The following is a 17133-nucleotide window of genomic DNA, read 5'->3' as shown; positions in this document are numbered from 1 at the left end:
TTTAAATTATTGCATTAAAATGAAATTTCTTCCAAACAAATATATGAATGTAAATAACTTTAAGGAACTTAATGATAGTAAAAACATTTGGAAGATGATGAATTTTGAGTGTATATATATATATATATTTGGGGGGGTCACACCTGGATGCGCTCAGGGGTTACTCCTGGCTCTGTGCTTAGAAGTCGTTTCTGGGGGCCGGGCGGTGGCGCTCGAGGTAAGGTGCCTGCCTTACCTGAGCTAGCCTAGGAGACGGACCGCGGTTCGATCCCCCGGCGTCCCATATGGTCCCCCAAGCCAGGAGCGACTTCTGAGCGCATAGCCAGGAGTAACCCCTGAGCGTCACCGGGTGTGGCCCAAAAACCAAAAAAAAAAAAAAAAAGAAGTCGTTTCTGGGGCCCGGAGAGATAGCACAGCGGCGTTTGCCTTGCAAGCAGCCAATCCAGGACTAAAGGTGGTTGGTTCGAATCCCGGTGTTTCATATGGTCCACCGTGCATGCCAGGAGCTATGTCTGAGCAGACAGCCAGGAGTCACCCCTGAGCAACGCCGGGTGTGGCCCCCCAAAACAACAACAACAACAACAATAAACAAACAAAAATGAAATTGTTTCTGGTGGGCTCGGGGGACCATATGGGATGCCTGGATTCGAACCAGCGTCCCTTGTGTTGGCCGCGTGCAAGGCAAATGCCTTACAGCTGTGCTATCACTCCGGCCCCTGAGTATGTATATTTTTATTTTTTGCTTGTTTGTGGGTCACACCTTGCAGTGCTCAGCAATTACTGGAGAGCTTGGGGAGCACATGGAATTCCGAGACTTGAACCTTGGTCAGTTGTGTGCAGAGCAAGCACTCGACCCACTGTCCTATCTCTCTGGCTCCTATTCTTTTATTGTAATGCAATGTGCTAAGTTGGAATTTTATTTTTAATAGTAAATTTCGTAAAAAAAATAAATAAAATTTTGTTTGGGAGCCTGAGCGATAGCACAGCGGTAGGGCGTTTGCCTTGCAGACGGCCTACCCTGGAATCGGGGTTCGATCCGTGGCATCCCATATTGTCTCCCATCCCTGAATGCAACCAGGTTTAACCCAAAAACCGAACCCCACCAAATAAAAATACACACACTCTAGTCTAGACAATCTCGCTTCATTTTGAATGACTCAAGCTTGATCCCTAATCTCACCAGCCCAGGCCTCCCCACATCTGCCACAATATTCCCAACTTCTTGCAGCTTGGTCCCTGCCAGGCCCAGCAGGTCGCCATAGCAACCGCGTCCACGCGCCCTCCGCAAGTGCCCGCCCCCAGCTGGATCTCGGCGTTCCTATTGGACAAAAGTTTGCTGGAGGCGGGCTTCTCCGCTCTCATTGGTCGGATGGCCAGTCCCTCGCGTTCCTATTGGTCGGCTGATGGAAGAGGGCGGGCCTACGGGCCGCGGTTGTGAAGCCGGAGCTGGAGGCTTGGCAGCCCGGCAGGGAGGTCGGGAGCCTCGTCCCGGGATCTTGGGAAGGAGGAAGGCGAGACGGGGAGACGGGATAGGCGGGCGGTGCAGGGGGTTCGGTTTCGGGGAGTCCTGCAAGTGTTTGTCCCTGCAGAGCCATGACCACTCCGGCGGGATCCGGCATGGGCTTCGGCGTGGTGTCCTGGTGGGGCCTGTCCCCGGCACTGGACCTGCAGGCTGAAAGTGAGTTTTTCTCCCCCCAAATGACATGAAATTAAATTTGAGGTCTCAAAAATTAAAATCAAAATATCTGGCCCAACCAACCCTGAGTCTCTGGGGCTAACGGGCGGGAGCGCCCTCTGAAGACTACATTTCCCGGGCCGGAGAGATAGCATGGAGGTAAGGCGTTTGCCTCTCATGCAAAAGGTCATCGGTTCGAATCCCGGCGTCCCATATGGTCCCCCGTGCTCGCCAGGAGCGACTTCTGAGCACGGAGCCAGGAGTAACTCCTGAGCACTGCCGGGTGAGACCCAAAAAAAAAAAAACACCAAAAAAAAGACTACATTTCCCAGAAGGCATTTAGGCAGCACAGTATCTTAAAACCGGATCCAGAGGCGCAAAGCCTGCTGGGAGTTGTAGTTCCCCGACTGGGCGCCAGTCCCATCCCTTTCCTAGGTCCTCCTGTGGATCCAAACTCCCGAGCTGATACCGAGCACGGTAGCCCCGAGTTAGATGTGCTGCTCTTGGGCTCCGTGGATGGGCGGCACCTCTTGAGGACCCTGGCTCGGACGGAACTCTGGCCTCCCAGAAGGATCAATGTGAGCTGAGATTTTTAGGGGTCAGGGGAGGTGCAGGAGGAAGATTCTGGGGGCCGGAGAGATAGCATGGAGGTAGGGCGTTTGCATTGCATGCAAAAGGGCTGTGGTTCGAATCCCGGCGTCCCATAGGGTCCCCTGAGCCTGCCAGGAGCGATTTCTGAGCGTAGAGCCAGGAGGAACCCAAGAGCTGCTGGGTGTGACCCCAAAAAACAAACAAATAAATCAATAAAACAAAAAAGGAAGGAAGATTCTGGAAGGGGAGGAAGGACATGGTTTCCAGGGAATTCTTGGCTTCCAATGGGAGGAAGAGATTCTTTGGATCTGTCCTGCTGGTGAGGAAGAGGAGGAGGCCAGGCTCGTGTTTGAAGCAGAGTCAGTCCAGTGGGAGGAGGGATCCCACTTTGCACCCTTCTGCCTCTCCTGCGTGCACAGAACACAGATCTCAGCCATTCTGCTATGGCCCATGATTTCAGTTCTTTGTGTTGGAGCATAACATAGAGGCCGTGGCCCGACACATACTCATCTTCTGCCTGGCCCTGGAAGAAACAGAGAAGATGGGGCTGCAAGGTCAGTTGCCCACGCTAAGGTCCCACTCCCCCCATTCCCAAATCCCAGTTTCCGCCCTGCTCTCTGAAGGACTTCAGGTATTTTGCTGGTGTGATGACAAGCTGGAATCACTATTTGATTGCCTAGCAATCTGTCTTAGACAAAAGTTCAGTTGTCCACACCTGGGAAGTGGACTAAATGCACTACCTCCTTGGACCGGGTCAGAGCATTTTCACTGTCTGAATCAGCTTGGACAGAGTAGAGGTGCGAATGATGGGGGAGAATGCCAAGAGATGCAGGGACTCGGTCAGTTAGTGAGCCCCTCCAGTGTAGTGAGGAGTTACCCAAAGGGGTCCAGCTCGAAGTCTCTCCCACTTCATGGTATGAATCATGGGAGTCTGGCGGGTAGGGTTTTTGCCTGCATGAAGCTGACCCGGGTTCGATATGGCGTTTCATTTGGGCCTCCGAACTTGCCAGAGGTGGTTTCTGAGCTCAGAGCAGCGAGTAACCCCTGAGCGACACCGGATGTGGGTCCCCAAAAACAAAACAACAAACCAAACAAACCTAGGAGTCTACCTAGGGAGGCAGAAAGAAGGAAGTGGAGACAGAAAATGGCCATTTCCCAGCTTGAGTGCTGGAGCCAGGCGGTCCAGGTTCTGGCTTTGGTTCCTCGTGGTTTCTGGGCGTTTTCGCATGGACAAAGTGGGGTCCCCCCGGCCGAAATGAAGCGCCTCTGCTTCGTCGCCCCTTTCCCTCCCCTTTCCCCCGCAGAGCGCACCGAGGCCTTCCTGGAGGTGTGGGGCAACGCGCTGCTGCGCGCCCCGGTGGCCGCCTGGGTGCGCGCCCAGGCCGAGCGCCTGGCCCGCCTGGTCCCGGAGCCCGAGCGCATGGCGGGCCGGCTGCCCTGGCTGCAGCTGGGCGCCCTCAAGGTGCGAGGCCCGGCCCGGCCCGGGGTGGCGGGGCGGGTCCCTGGGTGGGCTCTGGGGCCCCGGGAGCGCGGGGATCCCCGCCCCGGGCGGCGCCCCGCAGCCCAGCCGCCCTCCGCCCCGGCCCGCAGTTCCGCGAGCGCGACGCCCTGGAGGCCGTGTTCCGCTTCTGGGCGGGCGGGGAGTCGGGGCCCGGGGCGACGCCCTTCCCGCTGCGCCGCCTCTGGGACGCCCGCCTGCGCCACTACCTGGGCGCCCGCTACGACGCGCGGAGCGGCGTCTGCGACTGGGACCTGCGCATGAAGCTGCACGACCGCGGGGTAGGGCGGGGTAGGGCGGGGCATCCCGGGGGCGGGGTCTGCAAAAAATGGGGTGGAGGGGCGGAGCCGGGCCCCGGATGCGCGTGGGCGGGGCGGGGCCTGTGCCAAAAAAGGTATGGAGGGGCGGGGCCTGTCCCAGAAGAGACTTGGAGGGTTGAAAGGGCGGGGCCTGGGCAGAAAGCCGCTTGGAGGGGCGGGGCCTGTCCCAGGAAAAGCGTGGAGGGGCGGGGCCTGTGCAAAAAGAGTTGGAGGGTTGAAAGGGCGGGGCCTGGGCAGAAAACCGCTTGGAGAGGCGGGGCCTGTCCCAGGTAAAGCGTGAAGGGGCGGGGCTTTGCAAAAAAAAAAGGCTCGGAGGGGCGGGGCCTGGCCCAGGAAGAGACTTGGAGGGGCGGCGCTGGCTTGTCCGGGAAGAGGGTAGGAAGGGCGGGCCCTTGCAGGAAAAGTTTGGAGGGGCGGGCCTGTCCAGGAGGGGCGGGGCCAATACGGTGTGCTGGGGCGTAGTAGGGGCAGAGCCTGTTCAGGGAGAGTTGGAGGGGCGGGGCTTGAGCCAAAAAGGCTCGGAGGAGGGGGCCTGTCCCCAAAAGAGCGTTGGAGGGGCGGGGCCTTGCAGGGCGGGGCTTGTCCCAGGAAGATAGTTGGAGGGGCGGGGCCCGGACCGGGAAAAGAGCTGGAGGGGCGGGGCCTGTTCAGAAAGAGGGTAGGAGGGTGTGGCCTCTTCCCCAAAGGCCTTGGGGGCGTGGCTTATCCCGGTAGAGGGTTGGAGGGGCGGGGCTTGTTCAGAGAGGGGCTGGCCTGCTCAACGAGAGGCGTGTGGGTGTGGCCTTTCCACAGGGGCGTGGCCTGTCCAGGAGGCGGGTTCTTTCAGGGGCGTGGCCAGCCGGTCCATCCAAACCCTCTGCAGGCCTGTGTCAGGAGAGTCTGGGGGCACCCAGCAGATGGGACCCCCGGCAATGCCCCTTCTCCCTCCCCCCGGCCCCACCCCAGGCCCGAGTCATCCACAGCCGCGAGTACCGTCAGTGGAGGGACACGGGGGTGGCCTTCGAGCTCAGGGATGCCAGCGCCTACCACGTGCCCAACCGGACCCTGGCATCGGGGCGCCTCGTGACCCACGTGCGTGCCCCCTCCCCACGTTCGGGACCCCTTTGCGGGGAGCCTGCCTTCACCCCGACATTGTGATCTCGACCCTGTCCGTCCTGTCCCCCCACTTCTCCAGTGCGGGGAGCGCGTGGCCGCGCGTGGGTACTGGGGGGACATCGCCACGGGGCCCTTCGTGGCCTTTGGCATCGAAGCGGACGACAAGAGCCTCCTGAAAACCAGCAACGGGCAGCCGGTCAAGGTGAGGGGGAGCCGGGGTCCCACCCTCGGCCTCCCCTTGCCTGCCCCTGAAGCTAATTTTAGGCTGAGACTATCAGCCCGAACTCCTGCCCGGGGGGGGGGGGGACACAGCGGGCTGGCAGGGGCTGGCCAGCTGCCCAGGCCTGTCACTGCTCCTCCCTGGCTCAGACTTCAGGCCAGATCACCCAGCACAACGTGACGGAGCTGTTCCACGCTGTGATGGCCCATGGGCGCCTCAGAGCCGCCCAGGGAGACCCGGAGCTGGAGCGAGGACCAGAGGACCCAAGCCCCGAGCCAGGTGGGTGTCCCAGAGCACGTCGGTGACACCCAGCCCCCAGTCAGTGTCAGGTCCAGGAGCCTCGTGTGACAGCTTCCCTTTTTCTATTCTCTGGGCCCTTTTCATGGTGATGAGGACTTGGGGGGATGGGTACTTTGGGGGGCCACACCTGACTGTGCTCAGGCCTGACTCTTGGCTCTGCACTCAGGTATATCTGGTGATCCACAGGTCCCCCTGGTGGTTTTGGGGGGACGCTATGAGACACAGCAGTAGAGTTCACATACCCCCACTGAAATCTGGGGTACAAAGGGTGCCTGCCAGGTAGGTAAACCTGGGGTCCCCTGACATCAGCTGTGCCATAGCCAGCATTCACATCTGTCTCCTTCTGCAGTCGACTGCCCAGAGCCCTTCACGGTCCATTTCCTGCCCCTGGGTTCCGCCCAGACCCTCCCACTCAAGACCTGCTACCAGGGCCGCTTCCAGCTTCTCTACATGGCCTGCGGGTAAGAGGGCTGATGAGGTCCAGGGCTGTCTCCCCCACACCCAATTGGCGAGTCTAGGCTTCCAGCCCCATGTTCAGACACGGGGGTCAAGATTGAAGTCCCCAGGGTCAGAGCCATAACACAGCCAGGAAGGTGTTTGCCTTGCATGTGGCCGACCTGGGTTCGGTCCCTGACATCCCATAGGGTCCTCCGAGTCTTCCAGGGATGATTTCTGAGCACAGAGCCAGGAGAAACCCATGAGTGCCTCAGCTGGGTTTGGTGTGACCCAAAAATAAAAAAAGAAACAAAAGGGGCCAGAGCCCCGGAGCCCCGGAGACCAGATAGCACAGCGGTAAGGCGTTTGTCTTGCACGCGCCCAGCACAAGGAATCCCTGTTTGAATTTAGGCAATCCCATATGGTACCTCGAGCCTGCCAGGAGTGACATCTGAGCGTAGAGCCAGGAGTAACCCCTGAACACTACAGGGTGTGGCCCCAAAACAAACAAACAAAATAAACAAAAGATTGCAGCCCCTCCTCACTCAGTCTTTCGGATCCAGGCTGCACTCTCCTCCCTCAGACAGACCTGACATCCTCCCTCTTTCTCTCCGCAGGATGGTCCACCTGCTCACCCCTGAGCTCGGAGCCTGCGTGGCCCCCAGAGGCCACCTGACTGTGGAACTAGCCCAGTGAGTCAGGGCTGTGCAGGGCCAGGGATGTCCAGGCTGTGCTGGGGGCCTGAAGCCGCCCCCTGACCCTCTGATGGTCCTTCCCAGGTACATGGTGGACCTGCGGCAGGAGCAGCTGCAAAAGTTCTCGGCCCGGGTTTCAGAGCTGGCTGCGGCTGCTGGATTCACCCCAAGACCTGGGGCCGAGCCCTCGGAGACTTTCTCCCGTTTCTACAAGACTGAGGACTCAGCTCTGGATGGAGTTTCCCCCGGCCCACCCTCAGATGCCTTGACCACAGCCCTTGGGGACCAGGCCCTGCCCCCAGAAGCTCCGACTCCACCCTCTAGTGACCAGGCCTCACCCCCAGAAGGCCTGGCACCACCCCCTGGCAACCAGACTCCACCCCCAGAAATCCTGGTCTCACCCTCTGATGACAAGGCTCCACCCACAGAAGCCCTCACCCGCCCCTCTAGTGACCAAGCTCTACCCCCAGAAACCCTGACCCCATCCCCAAGTAACCAGGCTCCCGCCCCAGATGCCCTGACCCCACCCTCTGGGGACCAGGCCCAGTCTCTCGAGAGTCAAGCCTCCTCACCCTCAGCGCCCCTTCCGCCTCCCTCAGAGTCCCAGGCTTCCCTCTGCGAGGTCCTGTCATTGGCCTCCACTCACAGGGCATCAGACCCTCTTGCCAGTGAGTCTGACAGGAGCCCCAGAGACCCAGGGCCCCTCTATAGCTTCTAATGTCAACTCCTGGAACTAAGCCCCTTGGGCCTCTGAAGCTGCCTCTAGAGTTGTCGGTTTTGCTCTCAGAGCTCAGTCCTAGCGGCACCTGCGAGGCACAAGTAAAGAGACCGGCAACAACCTCCCGTGTCCCTGCGTCTTTTGTGCATGTGTGTGTGTGTGTGTGTGTGTGTGTGTGTGTGAGTGTCCCCAGAAGTGCTCTGCCTGGCAGTGCTCAGGGGACCTTCCATGGTGCTGAGATTCAAACCGGGCTCTGGCCCCTGATGCCATATGCAAGGCCACTCGCAGCCTTCCTCTGCGCCTGGTCCCCAGCCCTTATCTCCGCATCTTTCTTGCTCTCCAGGGCTGGGAGGAGAGGCCAGGAGAGAAGGCCACCGGCTTCTGGGTTCCAAAGGGCCAGGCCGGGCTCCTGTGAACCCTCTGCTGTGCACCTGAGCACCCCACCTGGTCCCCAATAAAATCAGAAGCTGACAGGGACCAGAGCAACAGCACAGCAGCCGACCTGGATCTGATCTCCGGCATCCCAATAAGCTCCCCCAAGCACTGCCAGGAATGACACCTGAGCACTGCGGGTGTGGCACAAACACCAAAACGAAAAACCCAACTACCAACCAGCAGCTGACATATCTTGGGGCGCTGAAAGTGAGACTTGGTAGAAAAGATTGACAAGCTTCCTTTGTAGAGCAAACAGGAACCACACTAGGCCTTGAGGGAGGTGGGGTGCAGGCCTGAGCTCCAGGCCACCCTGTGGAATGGTCCAGCTGGAGCCCAGCCCAGCTGAGGGCAAGGGGTGCGTCATACGCCCCTTTATCTCCGTCGGGCCAGGGGGAGGAGGCAGCCGCAGTATATTTAGTCTCTGTCCTCCCCTTTATCTCAGTGTCCTCCGCGAGGCTTGAGCTGCCCAGAGGGGTCTAAAGCCTGGGACTCCCAAGGTCACCCCGGACGCCCCTCGCAGCCGACCCAGCACCCCTCAACCTCTGACCTGACCTCACCATGGGGGATGAGTGAGTGTGGGATCCAGGCCTGGGTCACAGCCACGATAGGATGGGACAGGCCTTGGGGGTGCCAAGGAAGGGTTGGGAAGCCGAGTCCTCGGACCCGAGGGTACTAGTGGGTACTAGTGGGCAGGCCCTTCTGGCTGCAGGGTGCCTGGGAGATCTGGGTCAGTTTGAGGCCTTGCCCTGACCCCTCGCCCCTGTCTTTCTCCCCAGGCGCAGTGTTGCGGTGAGAAGCAGGCATGGGCTGCACCATGGGCCAGGACAGCCATGCAGGGGACCTTTGGGGGCCGGGGAGGGCCTGGGGGCCAAGGATCAGGCTTGGAGAGGGGCCGGGTGGGTCAATGGGGACGCGGCCCAGCCTCCACCCTGGCAGGATGCTGCGCTCTGCCAGGAGGACCATTCCACTGAGCCTTATAAAGGGATGAGCCAGCTGTGGGCGGGGCCAGGCACACATGGGCGTGGCTTTACACATGAGGTGGGTGGAGCCAACGTCGTGGAGGGGCAGAGGCAGACCTCTGTGGGCGTGGCTTGGAAACGACCTTTGCAAACGAGGTGGGTGGAGTCAAGGCAGTGGATGGGCGGAGTCTGGTTAGTAGGCGGGGCCATACGTCTATGGGCGTGGCTTGGACAGGACTTTTGCGTGTAAGGTGGGTGGAGCAAAAGCCAAGGAGGGGGTGGAGTTTTGCTCATGGGCGGGCCCAAACTCCATGGGCGGGGCTTCATGCAAAGCTCTAAAGGTGAGTTGCCTGTGGGCGGAGCTTGTTGGGGAGGAAGGGCGGCGCCTAGCTAGTGAGCCACTCCGATTGGTGGATGTGCTTGGGGGCGTGGCTTCCATGGGAGGAGGGAGGTCCACATTTAGTCTACAGGATTTTTATTGGTGGGGGAGAGGGATGGAGGGAATTTTGGGCCACACCAGCAGCTCTCAGAAATTGCTCCTGGCAGTACTGGGAAGGGGGACTCTGCTATGGGATGCCAGGGATCAAACCTGGGTCGACTTCATGCAAGGCAAAGTCCCTCCAAGCTGTGCTTTTGCTCTGCCCCCTCCCCATAGTCTACACTTTTCTTGGGGTCTCCTCGTCCCTGATCTTTCCTTGCTCCTTCACACCCTCCACAGAGAAAGTCTAAGATCTCGGCATCCAGAAAACTACAGTTAAAGGTGCGGATGCGTCTGGGGTGGGCCCCAGGGTGCCTGCAAGGGGATGGGGTTGGTCATGGCATTAGGGGCCTGGTTCCCCCATTATCATTGGAGGAGCTGGAGTGCTGCCCTGGAGTGCTGGGCGTGCAGGGATGCACCTTGGGAAGACCCGGGGGCCCCAGGAGTTTTGGGGTCCTCACCTGGCGCCCCTGCGTGCCCTCTTGCAGACCCTGATGCTGCAGATTGCCAAGCAGGAGCTGGAGCGGGAGGTGGAGGAGCGTCGAGGGGAGAAGGGCCGAGCGCTGAGCTCTCGCCTGCAGCCTCTGGACGTGGCTGGGCTGGGCTTGGCCGAGCTGCAGGTACCAGCAGTCTGCTCTTGAGTCCTGGCCAGCTGGGCCCCACATGCTGTCCCTGGTCTCCCCCCTGCTCCGGGCCCTGGGGTTCAGTCTCTGGAGCCCAGCAGGTCAGAGTTAGAGCTCCCCTCTGCCACCTAGTCTCAGCCCCAGAGAGTCATCCCATAATTCTGAGCAATTCTTTTTTTTTTGTTTGTTTTTGTTTGGCGGTGCTCAGGGGTTACTCCTGGCTCTGTGCTCAGAAATCCCTCCTGGCAGGCTCCGGGGAGCCGGGCATCAAACCCAGGTCTGTCCCAGGTTGGCATTGTTCAAGACAAACGCCCTACTGTTGTGCTATTGCTCTTGCTCTGATTCTGAGCAATTCTCACAACTCCTGGATTGAGATTTCCGCCTCTTGGATTGCCTGACGAGGTCCCCAGTCTTATATCCATCAGATCCAGGGCTAATGGCTCCAGGTCTCTGCCCTCAGACCATGAAGCCCAGAGCCCTAGCCTCCCCTATCAGACTGAGGGGTTCAGGTCCCCAGCTCTCTCGCTGCACACACTCTCCTTCCTTCCCAGGACTTATGCCGGCAGCTGCACGCCCAGATTGACAAGGTGGATGAGGAGCGTTACGACGTGGAGGCCAAAGTCACCAAGAATGTCTCCGAGGTGGGGTGTGTGTGTGTGTACCAGCATCTGGGGTCCTTCAGGCTGGGGAGAGGACTGGGGCTGAGGCTTCAACCCAGCCCCTCGCGGCTGCTTGCAGTGGAGACACTGGACTCCTATACGGCTGTGAGCCTGTGTGAGGTAGAGGATCAGACAAAGATGAGAAGGTTCCTGAGGCCAGCTGGAGCGAGAGCACAGAGGGAGGGTATTTGCCTTGCACGTGGCCAATCTGGATTTCATCCCTGGCATCCCATAGGGTACCCGCACCTGAACCTGCCAGGAGTGATTCCAGGAGTAAACCCTAAGCACTGCCAGGTGTGACTCTCAAAAACAACAACAACAACAATAACAAAAAAAAACAAAAACAAAAAACAAAAAAACAGGGCCCGGAGAGATAGCACAGCGGCGATTGCCTTGCAAGCAGCCGATCCAGGACCAAAGGTGGTTGGTTCGAATCCCGGTGTCCCATATGGTCCCCCATGCCTGCCAGGAGCTATTTCTGAGCAGACAGCCAGGAGTAACCCCTGAGCACCGCCGGGTGTGGCCCAAAAAACAAAAACAAAAAACAAAAACAAAAACAAAACAAAACAAAAAACAAAAATAAAATAAAAGTCACACACACACACACACACACACACACACACACACACACGGAGCCGAGTGATAGCACAGCGGTAGGACAAATATTTGCCTTGCAGACCTACCAGGATGGACCCGGGTTCGATCCCTGGCATCCCATGGAGTCCCCTGAGCCTGCAGGAGCAATTTCTGAGCGTAGAGCCAGGAGCAACCCCTGAACACCGTTGGGTGTGGCCCAACCCCTCCCCCCAATTTTTTTTTTGTTTTTTTGGGCCACACCCGTTTGATGCTCAGGGGTTACTCCTGGCTAAGCGCTCAGAAATCGCCCCTGGCTTGGGGGAACCATATGGGACGCCCGGGGATCAAACCGCGTTCCGATCTTTCCTTGGCTAGTGATTGCAAGGCAGACAGACACCTTACCTTTAGTGCCACCTCGCTGGCACCCTCCCCAAAATTAAAGAAAGAAAAGAAAGAGAGAGAAAGAAAGAAAAAGAGAGAGAGAAAGAGAAAGAAAGAAAAAAGAGAGAAAGAAAAAGAAAGAAAGAAAGAAAGAAAGAAAAAGAAGAAAGAAGGAACGAATAAATAAAGAAATAAAGAAAGAAGAAAGAAAGAAAGAGAGAGAAAGAAAGAAAGAAAGAAAGAAAGAAAGAAAGAAAGAAAGAAAGAAAGAAAGAAAGAAAGAAAGAAAGAAAGAAAGAAAGAAAGAAAGAAAGAAAGAAAGAAAGAAAGAAAGAAGATGATTTTAGGCTGAGGGAATGAATGGCACACGCCTGCCAAGCTGGGGCAGGGGACAGGTGGCTGTCACACCTAGAGCTGATTCTGGGGTGTCCCAGAGACAGATTGGGGAGAGAGAGATCAGGATCCAGTTCCCTGCCTGAAAGGGTCCGATGGGCTGGAAGAGAGAGGCAGGGGGAAGCAGAGGGCGGCAGGGGTCCCCACAACTTCCATGTCCCACCCCAGATCGCCGACCTGACCCAGAAGATCATCGACCTTCGCGGCAAGTTCAAGCGGCCCACCCTGCGCAGGGTGCGGATCTCGGCCGACGCCATGATGCAGGCACTGCTGGGCACCCGGGCCAAGGAGTCCCTGGACCTGCGGGCCAACCTCAAGCAGGTGAAGAAGGAGGACACGGAGAAGGTGAGCGTGGCCGGAGCGTGGAAACGGGGTGCTTTGGGATGGGGGAACGATGTGGTGACAACATGCCAGGGGCCAGTTGCAGGGAGAAGAGACCCGTAAGGAACTCAAGAGAAAGTTCAGGGGGGCCAGAGTGATAGTACAGGGGGAGGGGCTTTTGCCTTGTATGCTGCCTATGAACCTGCCTAGACAAACCCAGGTTCAATCCCCGGCATCTCATATACCAGGAACAATTTCTGAGTGCAGAGCCAGGAATAACCGCTGCGCACCAATGTGTGTGGCCCCCCAAAAAACACCAACAATATGGGGCCGGGCGGTGGCGCTGGAGGTAAGGTGCCTGCCTTACCTGCGCTAGCCTAGGAGACGGACCGCGGTTCGATCCCCCGGCGTCCCATATGGTCCCCCAAGCCAGGAGCGACTTCTGAGCGCATAGCCAGGAGTAACCCCTGAGCGTCAACGGGTGTGGCCCAAAAACCAAAAAAAAAAAAACACCAACAATAAAAAAAGAAGAAAAAAGGAGAAGTATGGGGGAACCTCAGGAAATGCAAGGGAAAGGCAGGAAGTGAATAGAGAAGACAGGAAGAAGCTTGGAGCAAGGACTTGGACTTGGGGACCAGAATGCAGCACAGTGACAAGAGGTTAAGAGAGAAGAAGGGGAGACAGGAGACTAATAGGGAGAGGAAGGAGGGAAAGTGAGGAAGTGAGGCAGAAAAGTGAGCTTTGGGGCCAGAGAGATAGCACAGCACAGCGGTAAGGCATTTGCCTTGCAAGCAGCCAATCCAGCATGAATGGTGGTTCGAATCCCGGCATCCCATATGGTTCCCCGAGTCTGCCAGGAGTGATTTCTGAGCGCAAAGCCAGGAGTAACCGGGTGTGACCCCCCCAAAAGTGAATATGCTAGGAAAGGTAGATATTTGCACGCAAACAGGAAGTGCAAAGGGAGATAGAAATTGTGAATTGGACAGGAAGTGTGGGGAAGTGAGTGGAGAGATGAGAGGTGTGGAAATAGGAAATGTTTGGGGGAGGTGGAAAGCATGATGGAGGGGCCGAAGAGATAGCATGGGAGTAGGGCGTTTTCCTTGCATGCAGAAGGATGAGAGTTCGAATCCCGGCATCCCATAGGGTCCCCCGAGCCTGCCAGGAGCGATTTCTGAGCGTAGAGCCAGGAGGAACCCCTGAGCACAGCCGGGTGTGACCCAGATACAAAAAAAAAAAAAAAAAGAAAGAAAGAAAGAAAGAAAGAAAGAAAGAAAGAAAGAAAGAAAGAAAGAAAGAAAGAAAGAAAGAAAGAAAGAAAGAAAGAGGGAGGGAGAGAGGGAGGGAGGGAGGGAGGGGGGAGGGAGGGAGGGAGGGAGGGAGGGAGGAAGGAAGGAAGGAAGGAAGGAAGGAAGGAAGGAAGGAAGGAAGGAAGGAAGGAAGGAAGGAAGGAAGGAAGGAAGGAAGAAAAACAGTGGGTACTTTCAGAGATACAAACAGCCTACTGGGGTTCAATCCTTTGGGAATGATCCCTGAATGCAGAGCATGAGTAACCCCTGAGCATGGCCCAGTGTGGCCCCCAAACAAACCCAAAAGACTCATTTCCAGAACCAGAGCTGGGCAGGCAGTGGAGGGGAGCTGCCTCAGACTGGGCCATGCAGCAGAAGTGAGATGAAGGAGAGCACTAGCCCAGGAGAAGCTGGTAACCCTGCACCCCACCCTGTCCCCTCAGGAGATCCGAGAAGTGGGGGACTGGAGGAAGAACATCGATGCGCTCAGTGGCATGGAAGGCCGCAAGAAGAAGTTCGAAGGCTGAGTGCCTGCCCTGGCTGTGTTCTCTGCAGAATAAAGCTTCTCTCTCAGCTTCTGAGCCTCGTATTGGGGTGCCAGGGCACGGGGAGGTGGCGCTGGGAGGGACACCCCCAAAGTCATAGCAGAGTAGAACCAAGTGGCCTCCCTATGTCATATTCTGAGCCCCTCTAAGCCCCCTCTATGGGGTGATATGAACACTGAGGCTGAGAAGAGAGCACCCCCAGGGGTCAAAGGGGCATCACGGGGTGTCAGGGAGACCCCCAGAGACATGAGCCCCGGGGAGACTAAAAGGACGGAGAGACACAGCTCCAAAGGGTGACTCGGAGACATGAACAGCATAGAGAGACCCTGAGACATGTGACAACCTCCATCGGGAAATGCAATAGGAAGGACCCAGGTTCCATCCTGGCATCCCATAGGGTCCCCCAGCACTGTGAGGAATGACCCCTGAATACCGCCAGGTATGGCCCCCAAAACAAAGCAACAACAATGAAAAAGAGCGACCCCTAAACACCACCTGGTGTAGCCCCAAAACAAAACAAACTCAGGTCAGAGCAATATAGCACAGCAAGGCGGGCTTTTGCCTTACACGCGGCTGACCCAGGTTCGATCCCTAGCAACCCATAGGGTCTCCCCCTTAGCACTGCCAGGAGTGATTTCTGAGCACAGAGCCAGGAGGAACCACTGAGCGCCACGGGGTGTGAGCCAAAAGCAAAACAAAACAAACAAAAAAGAACAAACTGGGGCCAGAGCGATAGCACAGCAGCAGGGCTTTTGCCTTGGATACGGCCGACCTGGGACAGACCTGGGTTCAATCCCGGGCATCCAATATGGTCTCCCAAGCCTGCCAGGATTGACTTCTGAGCACAGAACCAGGAATAATTCCTGAGTTCTGCTGGGTGTGTCCAAAAACAAAAACAAAAACAAAAACAACCAAACAAAAACAAAACAAGGAAACTGTTGGAGAGACAAGCAGGGTGGATGAAGAAGAGGTGTGGGGAGAGGCAGAGAGCCCCAGACAGACAGACAACCCGAGGTGCAGAGAAGCATCTAGATGGTGGGCTGGGGACAGTCTGAGAATCTAGCAGGCTGGCACCCGCCCACCTTACCAGAGAAGCTTCAGACAGAGCAGCTGCAGGCATGGGGCGGGTGTGTGTGTGTGTGTGTGTGTGTGTGTGTGTGTGTGTGTGTGTGTGTGTGTGTGTGTGTGTGTGTCACACTCCATCCCCTCCCCTCCTCCAAACACCTGTTTCCCAGCTTTAGTGCCTGTTGTCACCAGGGTGAAATCTGGGGTAGCAAACAAAGGGGTGAGGGCTGGCGGGGAGGGGGGAGACCCAGGGCATGTGGCTGAGACAGCTGGAGGGAGTCCTGGCACCCTGGTTCTCAGCACGTCCCTCGAAATGCCAGCATGCTACAGCAGCGGGGTCCCCAAGCCCAAGCTCCATGATGACATGAGGGGGTTGGATCAGAGCAGCCGGAAGGTGGGGTAAGGGGGCAGAGAAAGGGGCCAGAGATAGCCCTGTCTGGCTCAGACAGGAATGTGGGTCCCGCCCCTCGCTGCCTTCCGCCCCTGGGGTGGAATATAAAGGGGTGTCAACTCCCCTGCAGACTGGCCACACCTCAGCCTCTGCGGACACAGCATTGTTAGGTAATGAAGAAAGATGGGGGGTACTGGGAGGGGGAACCAGAGTCTGGAGTTTGGAGACTCAAGCTGTAGGGGAACGATGGAGGGAAAAGCACAGGATTTGGGGGTGTCCCTGACAGTTCCAAGGGGATCTCAGGAAGGAGAGGAGGCTGGTCTTGGCCGCCACGTTAGAGTGTGGGTGTCAGGAAGAGCTTTGCAGTTTGGGAATAGGGGACTTGAGAGCTGAGGACTTGTGAGTGAGAGTGCAGAACTCAGGGTGTATTAACACGGGGTGTCGTGATCTGGCCCCGAGTTTGGTGTCTGGGCCAGGTTCTTGAGGCTGATTCAGGGTCTAGGAGAGGCAAAGACAGAAGGGTCAAGAGCTCAGAGGTTCCAGCTGTCAGGGAGTGCATTATGGGGAGCCCTTGACTGGAGGGGTGAAGCCTTGCCAAGTGGGAGATTCATCACACAGTGTCATTGGCACCTGGGATAATCTTCAAGAGTGGAGCTGGGAGTAGCCCCTGAGCTGTCTGGGTGAGACCCCAAAACAATAGATACTCCAAACCAAGAATGAGGGGCTCAGCGTCAGAGATAGGAAGACTTGCTCATCCTCAAAGCAGGGATCATCACAAATAGCCTTAAAATTTGGGGGTTCGGGGCCAGAGAGATAGCATGGAGGTAAGGCATCCAGAAGGTCGGTGGTTCGAATCCCGGTGGTTCGAATCCCGGCATCCCACATGGTCCCCTGAGCCTGCCAGGAGTGATTTCTGAGCGTAGAGCCAGGAGTGGCCCCTGAGCATTGCTGGGTGTGACCCAAAAACCAAAAAAAAAAAAAAAAAAATTGGGGGGATTCATGGGACCAAAGCAATAGCATGGCTGGGAGGGTGTTTGCCTTGCAAGGTTCAATCCCTGGCACCGCATAGGGTCCCCCGAGTCCACCAGAAGTGATTCCTGAGTGCAGAGCCAGGAGTAACCCCTGAATGCCACTGGGTGTGGCCCCAAAACAACAAAAAAAGCTTTGGGGATTCAGCCTGGGGGCAGGAAACTCAGAGATTGGGGGTCCAGGCAGTAGGATAAAGGTCTGAAGGTGAGGCGTGTGGAGACATGGGGGGTGATGGGCTGAGAGGGGGACTGATGCTCCTGGTCACTCCCCCAATCCCTTCTCTCTCGGTGTCCTCTATGGCACCATCTGTGACATCCCCCCAGAATAGCCATGGGGGTGGGGCGGTTATTGTCTCAGGCCACTGTCTGTCCCCACATGCCTTCTAATCACCCCAGATCAAGTTCTCCAGTCATCACCAGATTGAAGGGGACAGCTGGGGAGCAGG

General features: G+C 57.4%; 2 protein-coding genes across 2 annotated transcripts; both read left to right on the top strand.

Annotated features, from left to right (window-relative positions):
• Window positions 1-1593: 1593 nt before the first annotated feature.
• Window positions 1594-7657, top strand: DNAAF3 (dynein axonemal assembly factor 3). Its single transcript, XM_049787023.1, has 12 exons — window positions 1594-1678; window positions 2111-2253; window positions 2727-2820; window positions 3571-3728; window positions 3857-4045; window positions 5030-5155; window positions 5259-5381; window positions 5549-5678; window positions 5886-5894; window positions 6049-6160; window positions 6752-6826; window positions 6914-7657. Exons 1-12 carry the CDS (start codon window positions 1594-1596, stop codon window positions 7545-7547), a joined length of 1878 nt encoding a protein of 625 aa, XP_049642980.1. The 3' UTR covers window positions 7548-7657.
• Window positions 7658-8540: 883 nt separating this feature from the next.
• Window positions 8541-14221, top strand: TNNI3 (troponin I3, cardiac type). The gene is made up of 7 exons (XM_049787645.1): window positions 8541-8551; window positions 8759-8771; window positions 9660-9701; window positions 9908-10039; window positions 10594-10683; window positions 12220-12396; window positions 14102-14221. The coding sequence occupies exons 1-7, from the start codon at window positions 8541-8543 to the stop codon at window positions 14183-14185; spliced, it is 549 nt and encodes a 182-aa protein (XP_049643602.1). The 3' UTR covers window positions 14186-14221.
• Window positions 14222-17133: the final 2912 nt, after the last annotated feature.

Source organism: Suncus etruscus, chromosome 14, assembly GCF_024139225.1.
Source record: "Suncus etruscus isolate mSunEtr1 chromosome 14, mSunEtr1.pri.cur, whole genome shotgun sequence".
Taxonomy (NCBI): Eukaryota; Metazoa; Chordata; class Mammalia; order Eulipotyphla; family Soricidae; genus Suncus; species Suncus etruscus.
The sequence above is the reverse complement of the archived record's forward strand: the minus strand, read 5'-3'. Positions and strand labels throughout refer to the sequence as shown.

Coding starts and splice junctions, on each gene's coding strand:
- DNAAF3 (XM_049787023.1), top strand. CDS start 1,594: ATGACCACTCCGGCGGGATCCGGCATGGGCTTCGGCGTGGTGTCCTGG. Junction 3,729..3,856: donor TGCAGCTGGGCGCCCTCAAG/GTGCGAGGCCCG, acceptor CCCGGCCCGCAG/TTCCGCGAGCGCGACGCCCT. Junction 6,827..6,913: donor CTGACTGTGGAACTAGCCCA/GTGAGTCAGGGC, acceptor GGTCCTTCCCAG/GTACATGGTGGACCTGCGGC.
- TNNI3 (XM_049787645.1), top strand. Junction 10,040..10,593: donor TGGGCTTGGCCGAGCTGCAG/GTACCAGCAGTC, acceptor CTTCCTTCCCAG/GACTTATGCCGGCAGCTGCA. Junction 10,684..12,219: donor TCACCAAGAATGTCTCCGAG/GTGGGGTGTGTG, acceptor GTCCCACCCCAG/ATCGCCGACCTGACCCAGAA.